Source organism: Psammomys obesus, unplaced genomic scaffold, assembly GCF_907164565.1.
Source record: "Psammomys obesus unplaced genomic scaffold, mPsaObe1.curated_primary_1811, whole genome shotgun sequence".
Taxonomy (NCBI): Eukaryota; Metazoa; Chordata; class Mammalia; order Rodentia; family Muridae; genus Psammomys; species Psammomys obesus.
In genome coordinates, this window is record NW_026596088.1 from 1,015,600 (window position 1) to 1,026,945 (window position 11,346).

General features: G+C 51.6%; 1 protein-coding gene across 1 annotated transcript; it reads left to right on the forward strand.

Annotated features, from left to right (window-relative positions):
* The first annotated feature begins 8,458 nt into the window (after positions 1–8,458).
* Positions 8,459–9,968, forward strand: Spn (sialophorin). The gene has a single exon (XM_055627615.1). It carries the CDS (start codon positions 8,465–8,467, stop codon positions 9,593–9,595), a length of 1,131 nt encoding a protein of 376 aa, XP_055483590.1. The 5' UTR covers positions 8,459–8,464; the 3' UTR covers positions 9,596–9,968.
* Positions 9,969–11,346: the final 1,378 nt, after the last annotated feature.

The following is an 11,346-nucleotide window of genomic DNA, read 5'->3' on the forward strand; positions in this document are numbered from 1 at the left end:
ATATTTTCACTTCATCAAAGATTCTATGTGACAGTTGTCTCTGTTTTAAGATCTAGAAGAATATCTCCGTTCCCCCTTCTCTTCCTTTCTGGCTTGAAGAGCACGGACTGGTTGTCTTATGAAATGTCCTTTGTGTAGTCTACCTGATACTCTTCTTTTTTACTTTTCCTGTGTGTGTGTGTGTGTGTGTGTGTGTGTGTGTGTGTGTGTGTGCACGTGCACAGTGGGGGGGGATGGGTGGTGTGTGTGGATGTGCACACATTTCCAGACAGCTAGAAGGAATCAGACATCCTGCTCTCTCACTCTCTGCCCCATCGCCTTGAGACAAAGTCTCTTACTGTAATGGTTAGTGTCGTCTATCAGCCTGTGAGGATCTAGAGCCCCCTGGACACAGCCTCTTCGACATGTCTGCAAGGGGTTTATCTTGATTAGGCTGAGGCAGAAAGACCCCGCCTGGAAGCAGGCTTCAGCAGTTCTGCGGCCTAGGGGCCTGGAGGGAGGAAGGGGTAAGCAGGAACACTGCTTCCTGGCTATGGAGGTAATGTGGGCAGCCGTCTCAGGCTCCAGCTGTTAAGATCCCCACCACAGTGGACCAAGGTCCTCCAGCTTTCCTCCCTTGGGATGGCGCTTTTGTTGGGTGTCACAGCGAGAAAAGTAACCAAGACACTCACTGGGCCTGAGCTGCTTCTGCTAGCCCCCACTCTGCCCCCTGTCTCTGTCTCTCCCCTTTTTCTTAAGCTCTCAGTGTGTGGCCCAGGCTGGGCTCAAAGTGCCGGGGTTCTAGACATGCCCCTCCTGCTTTGCTTGGGTTTTGTTCTTTTGCTCAGGTCTTCCACGGCAAGCGTGTCACAACTGAGCTGTCCTCTGAGCCCACATCTGGCGTTTCATTTGTTTTCTCTTTTCTTTTTGTTTTCTTTTGTTTGTTTGTTTGTATTGAGACAGGGTTTCTCTGGACTCTCTTTGTAGACCAGGCTGGCCTTGAACTCACAGAGATCCGCCTGCCCCTGCCTCACAGAATGCTCTGAATACAGGTGTGCATCACCACACCTGGATTTTTAGAACAGTTTTTATTTATTTATTTATTTATTTATTTATTTATTTATTTATTTATCTATCTATCTATCTATTTATTTGTTTTTGAGGCAGGGTCTCACTATTGTAGCCTTGGCTGGCCTGGATGGAGCTCACTATGTCAGCTAAGCTGGCCTGAAACTCACAGAGATCTGCCTGCCCCGGCTGGGGCACTTTATTTTCACTCGTGTGTCTGTGTGTCCGTGTGCTTGTGAACACAGGTGCCCACGGGGGCAGCAGGCCTCCTGGAGCCGGAGTTACAGGCAGCAGGTAGCTGTGAGTGCTGGGAACCAGACTCCGGCACAGAGTCCTAACTGCTGAGGCATCTTTCCAACCCCACTTGCTGTTTCTTAGTGGATAAGCGAATGTGAATCTTCACATCCTTATTGCATCTTTATCAGAGGCCGTTGACGTAGCTTTGTCTTACTGTTGTTAAATTCGGCCACTTGGTTAAGATGACATCTGATAGGTTTTTCCACAAGTTACCAGCTTGGCTTGCCATCAGTCTGTTTAAGGCCTGTAGAGATGGCTGAAAGATTAAGCGTGCCTGCTGTTCTTACACGGGACACCTGTTCAGGTCCCAGCACCCACGCCTGGTCGCTCCCAACTCCCTGTAATGTCTTTTTGGGCACCTGTCCTCCTGTACACACACCTGCATAGAGACACACACTCATCATACACACAATCTTGGTTTGTTTTGTTTTGTTGAGACATGGTTTCCCTGTGTGGCCCTGGCTGTCCTGGAACTCACGCTGTCGACCAGGCTGGCCTGAACTCAGAGATCGGCTAGCACACTTCTGGAGTGCTGGGATTAAAAGTGTGCACTGCCGCCTTGCCCCAGCTCACAGATAATAGAAAATGTACCTGTGAGGAGATACCTTAAGACACTGCTCTTTACCTGTGAATTTTTCAGAAGCTTGTAGTGTCCTTTCCCAAACTGGGACGGCCTAGACAGCCCTGAGAGTGACATATACAAACGCAGCTTGCTATACAGTTAGCGGCAAGTGACCCCAGGCAATGGCTCAATCAAGTCTGCTCCCCATTCAGGCTGGTGGCAACTCCTGCCCTCAAATGACGATGATCAGGTCAAACCAAGAGGACCGAAGTTCCCACACGTGTGTGTGTGTGTGTGTGTGTGTGTGTGTGTGTGTGTGTGTGAGGCTGGGCCTCCTCCTCCTGCTCCTTTCGGTGCTGGCATGGAACTTAGGGCCTCGTTCCTGCTAGAGAAGAGTTCTTTCACTGAGCCACATCTCTCACTGTCAGACACACCCACCCCATCCCACACCCCTGCCTTTGGCCTTTGGTAATTCATTCAAACTTGTCCCTTGGCCTTTCGCTGTATCCTCATCATTCTCTGAGGACTTGATTGATGCTAAAGAGGCTTTCTCAGGGTCTGTTAAATGTCTCAGGGAGTAAAGGTGCTTGCTGCCAAGTCTAACAAGTTTCACCCACACAGTGGATGGAGAAAGTCATCACCTGCAAACTGTCCTCTGACCCTCCCCTACGAAATGCTCCCCACACACACCACAAATACATGTAATAAAAAAATGATTTTAAAGTATTCTCCAGGCTTAGCTCCTCATGCTTTTCAGCCCTCAGCTCTTTCTGAGGAGCCTGGTTCCCTCAAGGAGCACGGCAGTAAGGTGGCGAGAGCTTGATGGCGAGTACCACATCCATTTTTGAAGTTAGAAATGGCAGAATCCATAGGTAGTTCGGATGTGGGTATCAGAGGAGAGGAATTCCTGTTTTCTTCAGATTTCTCAAGATCAGTCTAAAACATCTTGCTCTTCTGAGGTTGGGAATGGGCAACACATGCTTAGGACCGTAGAACTTGGAGTCTTGGAGTACCTGGCTCAAAAAAAAAAAAAAAAAAAAAAAAAAAACCCTCTGTTTATAAGATCTTTCTCCACACTCTCTAAGACCAACTTTAGCCTCCATTTTAATAAGTATTATGTAATTTTCGAACCCCAGCCATCCTGGACCGGTAAAGTTTAGGCCTTTTGCTCTTGGTCTCCAACCTTGTCATCCCAGCTTTGAATCTCATCTCTGGCCTCTAGTGGTTAGAGGAGCCTGGGAAAATCTCTTGGCTGTTTTGTTTCTCAGATTTGTTTCTCACCTTATTCGCCTGTAAAATTAGGGCAAAGACATGTATATACCAGAGCTCTGTAGGGGAGTAAATGCCATGCGAGTGGGCCATGTGTGCCACCGAGCCTGGCCTGCTGCAAATGCCTCTGCAGCTAGATAATTCTTTTGGTTGTGCCTTGTTCACTGTAGATCAGCTTCCTGCAAGGAGCTGGTGACATGAGGCAGAGAACCATCTGCCCTGTGCCTGGCTGACAGCGACTGCGGCTCTCACCTCCACAAGCCAGTTCGGCAGCGTCTCCCTCCTGTGAGCCCCTGGCTCCTGTTCTCAGCGTCTCCAGCGGTTTCACCAGGCGCTGTCTGTTTAGTGCTGTGGCCTGGGTCCACCCTTGCCTCTCCACAGTCTCCTGAGTCAAGGGCGATTGACACACACCCGGCGCTGGGAACGTCCAACTACAGCTCGACTCTAGCAGCATCCGTTTGTTTGAAATGACCATTTTGCCAAACATGATTTTTTGCCTCAATGATTTCTCTCTCTCTCTCTCTCTCTCTCTCTCTCTCTCAAGTTAGAGGAAACTTTGAACATTTTTTTTCCTATATTCTACACTTTTTATTTAAAAATATTTTACTGTATTCGTATGAATGTTTTGCCTGTATGTATGTATATATACCATGTGCTTGCCTGGTGCCAGAGGTCAGAAGAGGTTTGGATCATAGAACTGGAGTTACAGGTGGTTGTGAGCTATCATGTGGGTGCTGGGAATGGAACCTGGGCCCTCTGCAAGAGCAGCAAGTGTTCTTAGTCTCTGAGCTTTCTCACCAGCCCTGTATTTCACTCTTTTATAAAATAAAACATTGTAAAAAAAAATTATGTTAAAGTTATTTTTATAAAATTGTGTTTGTTTCTCAATTTCTCTCTTACCATGGCTATCATTAAAATAACTGAGGCTCTGTCATATTATTTTAAGAAGCTTCGCAGAACAAGAACTAAGCAGTTATTACTCTATTCTTAACCCTCTACGCTAGCCATAACTTCCACCATAACTCCCAGAAGTACTTGCACTTTATGGCTTCTCTGCTCCAGCGCCTCTCTTTGATCTCTCCTGGACCTCCCCTATTTCTTCCTTTAACTCCTCCTCCCTGGCTGGCAGGAAGTCCAGCCCTATTCTCTCCCTTGCTCAGCAAGTGGCTGTAAGCTGCTTTATTGGCCCATCAGGGGACAACTGGGGAACTGTGTGCACACAACATTGAGATAGGAGATTCTGAGGACAAAACCATCAACCGGATAAGGCGGGGTAGAGAAATCAGCATTAGAATTACACAATAATCTTATGCCTACAGATCTGTCGTGTGTGTGTGTGTGTGTGTGTGTGTGTGTGCACGCATGTGTGTGTGCTGGTGTGTATGCGTGTAAAGAGCTGGCAGACGTTAGAAAAGGGCAGGCATGCTGCCATGTTTGTGCAGGCAACTGAAACATGGTCGTACTCGAGAGCTGTGAGTGCTCTTCCCCTCTAAGCCCTCTCAAGCCCTATATTCTATAATTTTAAAACGCTTTTCGTCTCATTAACGACTGTCAACTCCACGGCTGGTTGCTTTTCTGTTTGCAGTGACAAAGAAAACACTCAGCCTTCTCCCTCCCATCTTCCCTTACCCCCTCCTTCGCTCCCTTAATTATCTCCCTCCTTTCTTCTTCCCCCTCTCTCCATCTCTTTCTTGTTGGCTCCCTCTCCCCCCCCCCCACCCTGCCCTGCCACTGTCAGAACCCCCCCCCCTTTCCTTTTTAAGGCAGAGTCTCATGTATCACAGACTGGCCTGAAGTTACTGTGTAGTCAAAAGAGACTTGAACTCTTGATTCTCTAGCCTCTCTCTCCCAGAGGGAGGATTTTAGCACTCCGTCATCCCTGGGTCCTCCTTATTAAAACAACCGTACGTGGGCTGGAGGCTATTCTTCTGGAGGACCTAGGTTTAATCCCCAGATGGTAGGGTCCCAATATTTATAGTAGCAGAGGCGTCTGATGCCCCCTTCTGGCCTCCTTGAGCGCTCACGCGCACGCACACACACACACACACACACACACACACACACGTCAGCAAGACACCCATACTTACTCAAAGAACAAAACAACGTAAAACCTAATAATCACAGGAAAATAATCAGTGCGTGGCTGGAGATACAGCTGAGCTGGCTGAGTTCTTGTCTAGAGAGCAAGAAGTCCAGAGTAACACCCCCAGCACCACAGAAACTGGGGTAGCTGACACACCTCCCAAAATGCCAGAGGCAAAGGCAGTAGAACCAGATCATCTTCGGACACGTACTGAGCATTACACAAACCTCGTCTAAACGAACAACCGACCCAAAATACAAAAATAAAAATACGAAAGAAGAGGGGAAAAAAAATCAAGACCATTTTCTGAGTTTTGTTTTAATCAGGAAACTTTGGAAATGATGTAAATTATGCGACTGTTCATCCAGAGCGATGCCATGAACTGTCAGACCGCTACACAGGCAGATATGAAATGTATCCCGTATCCTGTATGCATATTCTCTGAAATGACACTCGGTAACAGCGTGCAATGGAGTGTAGAATCTGCACACACAGCCACGATGGAAGGCGTTTTATCTGCCGGTGAATGTGAAGCTGTTTTTGCTGTTGTTTTATTGAGACAGGGTCTCTCTGTGTAGCCCTGGCTGCCCTGGAACTCACTCTGTAGACCAGGCCGGCCTTGCACTCACAGAGATCCACCTGCCTCTGCCTCCCCAGTGCTGGAATTAAAGGTGTGTGCTGCCAGGCCTGGTTTTTTCAGTTTTGTTTTTAAAGTCTTGGCCTCCATAGGACGGAGATCACAGCATGTGCCACTATGCCTGATCCCTGTCTGTAAACTCCCCTCTTATTTGAGCCTCTGATCACGGCTGGGAGCAGCCCTGAGCATGCTTGCTGGGGATGCCAAGGATGCAAGACCCCATCTCTGTCCCCCGAGCCATTTCTAGTGTGGCTTCAAAGGGAGCAAGGTGTAATTTCCTAAAGGAACACAGAGCTCGATTACCCATGCTATAGATGGGGCACCCCACCCCAAGCCTGGTGTCCCAGGGTGGACCCACTGGGTGCAGGATGGAAGCTGGGCCATTTGTGTCTGCCAGTGCTCTCCAGTAAAGCGTTCCATGCAAACGAACACCCGCGCTGCCTGCCGTCCTGTGAGCAATACTCTCCTGCCTCTGACCTGGAGTCTCGTGTCAGATTAGCTCATCAGTGAGTAGCTACAGTCCAAGCCAGGCTCTGCCAGGGACCTAGTCTAGTCTTTTTGCTGTTATTATAGAATTTGGGTATATTGAGAGATTTTAAAAGATAGATATTTTAATTTCTCTTTTTTTTTTTTGAGATTTTTAAATTATAGATCTCTAAGCAGTAGGGCTAAGAGAAAGAAAGGCATTCGGAAAGAAAGACACGCCTGAGAGTGTGACTGGTTGGGGGGCTCCTCAAAGGAAAGTCGCCCTGTTTTAGGTTTTTTAATTTTTATTTTTTTTATTGTGCATAGAACTGTTTTTCCAATATAAAAATCAGTTATGATTTTTTTTTTTTTAAAGAAAGGCTCCCAAACAAATACACAACAAAATAATGCATTTCCCAACTCAGGTAACAGAAATTATCCAAAGAAAGAATGCAAAGGACCCCTTATTCAAGGCTGGGGCTAGCAGCTCCGCGTGAAGGACTTTGGCACCAAGACCCTGAGCTCAAGCTGCAGCATTGAAAAAAAAAAAAAAAAAAAAAAAAGGGTCCCCCCCCCCCCCCCCACACACACACCCAGTTCTCACGCAGTTGAATACTTTTGATTAATTTCTTCATAGGGGACTTTCTAGAAGTTTTCTTTCCTTTTTTTAAATTTACTTATTTTATTACATTGGTGGTCTGCCTTCGTGTGTGTCTGTGGGAGGGCGTCTGGTCTCTCTCTTTAAGGCAGAACGCGGTGGCGCACGGAACAAAACCAAAAAAAAAAACGAAAATCATCTTTCTTTTTTCTTCCTTTCTTTCTTCCGAGACAGGATTTCTCTGTATTGCCTTGGGCTGTCCCGGAACTCCCTCTGTAAACCAGGCTGCTGCAAACTCACTGAGACCCACCTGCCTCTGCCTCCTGCGTACTGCAGGAGTAAGGCCCTGAGGGCGCCACCATGCCTGTCTGCGCCTGTGGGTACTGGTGCCCGTGGAGGCCAGAAGGGGGCGTCTGATCCCCTGGTTTAGGACTGGATGTGAGCCACCGCGCGGAAACTGAACCCAGTCTTCTGCGAGGGAAGCCCCTGCTCTCTGACATCCATCTCCCCAGCCCTCACAGCTCTCTAAGACCACATCTGCAGTGTTAGCACTAGCCTAAACGGTGGGATACCGGAGCCCCCTCAGCTCCCTGTGGTTCTGGCATTACTCAGCAGCCTAAAAAAGCGTCCAGGACACCGACGGGGAAGGAAAGGGTGCTTCCCCTGACCCTGTTATTTCCTGGGAGCGCTTCGACAGGAAGTGCACCACCTCGGGTCCTGGCCAAATAGCTGTCTCCCAGTCTGTCATCGCCCAGCTCTGACCCTTTGCCTTTCCACACTCGGGTGAAAACCTGAAAATTCCCATTCTGGACCCCGAGCATCCGCATTCCGCATGCCTCCACTGAACCCCGGGGTCCCCCAAGGCAGCTGTAGGAGTAGGAATGGGTGGGGCAGGATGCAGGGTGGAGTAGGTGGGGCCACGACCCACTTCCTTTCCCCCTGGGGCTCGCCCTGCCCCAGTCCTGACCAAGCCTCAGGAAGAGTAAGAGGTGTGCGCCCTGGCCCTGTGCCGAATCCATTAAGCTGGTAAGACAGTGTGAGCTGGGTGGGCGGGCGGGTGGGGGGGTGCTCAGAGGATGAAGGAATGTGCCTGGAGTTTGAAAGGATGAACAGGGTGATGGGCAAAGGGGTCAAAAGCCCCGGGCTGGGACAGAATGAGTGGAGGGCAGGCCGGGGCTGCTGCTGCAGGCTGAGCTGCCAAGGCCAGGGTGGGGAATCACCATCTGCTCCCTCATTGCCTCTGATAATAGTGGAGGCAAGAATGGAAAAAACCGTTAAACCACAAGTCGGGCTCGGCAGTTGGCAGGGAAGTGGGCAGGAGGAGGGGGCCGGCCAGGTTTCCCTCCCCAACTTGCGTGTTCCTTCTGCAACTTCCTACCTTCAGGGTCCCAACTCCTTCTCCCGCCCGCCCGCCCGCCCGTCACTCTGGAGATGGTCCTGCTTCTCCTCCTCCTTGGGGGCTTCTGGGTTCAGACTCAGACGGGGAGCCCACAGGTTCCAGAGAACATGACGATGCCCAGGACGATGCCCAGGACGATGCCCACGACGATGCTGCCATACATACTTGGGACACATACCAGGGTCCCAAGTACCTCCGAGGCCTCGACTATCAACGCAACAGTCTCTGTTAGGCCAGTGACAGTGGACCCTACGGAGACGATCAGCACCCGGGGGCAGACCCCAACCCCAGCTTCCTCAACCCCCTTGGCAACTACTGAATTTGCTTCTTCTGGGATTCCGGTGGGTGCCAACGTGACCACCCCCGCACCCGAGCCTACAACCTCTCAGGAAGTTTCCGCCAAGACATCGATGTCGCTTCCAGAACCGTCAGCCGTAGCCAGTGACTCACCTGTCACCAAAGCCAATCCTGTGACAGACCCCACTGAGACATTTACCTCTCTAGAAACCGTGATGACCAGTGCAGCCCCCGTCACCATGACGACAAGCCCCAAGGCCACCAGTGGACCCTCTGTGGCTACAACAGTAAGCTCCAAGATCACTGGTGCCCCCGTCACCATGGCTACTGGGTCTCAGGGGCCCTCCACTGAGACTCGTGGACTCCCAGCCACCAGAGCAACCAGTTCTGTGGAGAGTTCCAGTGTGGCCGGTAGCACCCCGGTTTCCAAGAGGAAAATATCCATAGTGCCTACTCCAAAGCCCACCGGGACACCTGACCAGGGAGCAAGCGGCATGTTGCTGGTACCTATGTTGGTGGCCTTGCTGGTGGTTTCGTTCCTCGTGCTGCTGCTGCTGCTGTGGCGCCGGCGGCAGAAGCGGAGGACCGGGGCCCTGACCCTGAACAGAGACGGCAAGCGAAACGGGGTGGTGGATGCCTGGGCCGGGCCAGCTCAGGTGTCTGATGAAGAGGCCGCGGCGGCAGCAGCAGCAGCGTCAGGGCCAAGGGGCAGCAAGGGCTCCGGGGCCGTGGAGACGGAGGGGTCCGGGCAACGGCCCACACTCACCACTTTCTTCGGCAGACGAAAGTCTCGCCAGGGCTCTATGGTAATGGAGGAGCTGAAGCCTGGGCTAGGTTCCAACCTAAAGGGGGAGGAAGAGCCGCTGGTGGGCAGTGATGATGAGGCTGTGGAAACCCCCACTTCCGATGACAAAGCCAGGGCCTCACCTCAATGCTTATGAGCAACAGGTCTTCCCCCGCTCCTTAACCCTGGGTCCTGCTGTCCGCATCCTCACGTTCTGCATTTGTGAACATTTGTGGACCAAATGCATTCATCCATCCATCCATCCTCTCTCCCGAACTCTCCCACCTCCTCTTCCTCCACGCTCCCTTTTGGAACCAGTTCCTGAATCTCCACGAGGAAAAGCATGGTTGACCCACAGTTCTTCCAAGGACCCCTCCTTGGGATGTTGGGATCTGTCAAGAGAAATGAAATGACAAACCAGCCAGCTCCCTGGGGTGAAACTTCAGGAGGCACTCGTACCCTCTAGCCCAGTGGGAGCCCCTCTTCGGGACTGCCCCCCCAACCTCCATTTGCTTTGGGGCAGGCCTGGAGAGCCGGGTTGGGGCCGTCCAGCTTGCCCTCCGAACTGTGGCCTGTGGGGTCCCCAGAGCGCCCTGACTCTGCGCTGGCTGGTAGCTGCCGAGGGGAGCTTGCCCGAGATTGGTTACTTCCTCTGGGGCAGGGGTGAGGAGACTTTCTGGCTCCAAGCAGCCCCAGAACCTGTGCTGTCCACTCGGTGTGGTTAGTGTGCAAGCGTGATGATTGAGTGATGGTTGCGAACGATACTGGTGAGTACAGACAGTGGGTGAGAGCAGGGCAGGGGCCACTGAGCCCCAAGGGGAGGGACACAGGAACTGCTGGGCACACGGGCCCCTTCCTCTTGCTCAGACAGGGTAGGCACAGCTGAAACCCTAAGTGTGTCGGTAGCCCCCCTAAAGATAGCACACTTGATGGGGACCAAGTATCCAGTAACCACGTGTGGGATCTTCGGCTAAGCGGCCATATCCTTTCCTCAAAGGCTCCCTCACACCAACACACACACACACACACACACACACACACACACACACCCCATGCACACAAGCAAGAAGCAGCGGTCAGCCCAGCGCAGGAACTGGGTGGCGCAAAACCACTGCTTTTGATGCCGTCCCTGACGGGCTCGGTTTGTCTGTTTCTCCTTCTGTTCCTTCCCTTTACTAAAGAGAATAAGAGAGCGTTCAGTGAGAAGACGGGGCCCCAGGATGGGCCGTGGGGGCCGGGGACAAGCCATAATTGTGTTGCTTCTGACCTGGCAGCCTCTCCTAGATCCCAGCCGGGACTGCAGCCCTAGAGGGCACGTGGTCCAAAGGTGGTTGCTGGAGGAGATTTGCAAGAGGAAGTTGTTGAGTCACAGACCTGTGGTCCTTGAGACCAGACTGACCTACAAAAGGAGATGTGTGAATTCGGCTGTGTGTGGACTGGGTGGGAGGGAGACAGAGGCCCAGGTGGGAGCAGGGAGGGAGACTGGGAATGCACAGGGACAGCTGCTGTCACGCCCCCTCCCCTCGTCTGAGGTGGGCGCCCAAGGGCCACACAGAACCCAGCCCCACTGCTTCCTGGGCGCCGTGTGGACCGGCTGTAGCCACAGATGGCAGAAGGGAGTTGTCATCGTCCCTTGAGGGACACAGCAACTGTTGTAGATTTTGTCAAGCTGCATGCCCCAGTTTCAGTGTAGAGGATAATGTCACCCAACTGAGCGGCCAGGGGCTCTGACTTCCTCTTGTTCCACAGCCACTTCCGGAGCCATTTGGGGGTTTCACGTGCGGGGAGGGGGAGCAAAGAAATGGGGTAGAGATGGTGGATAGCACCCAACAGGATTCTAGCCCGGATAGGGTCAAAATGTTTTGAGTGTTCAGTTGAGGGACAGACAAAAATGTCACCAAAAGAAGG

What these genes read in the sequence shown, in the direction of transcription:
- Spn (XM_055627615.1), top strand. Translation starts at nt 8,465, where the DNA reads ATGACGATGCCCAGGACGATGCCCAGGACGATGCCCACGACGATGCTG.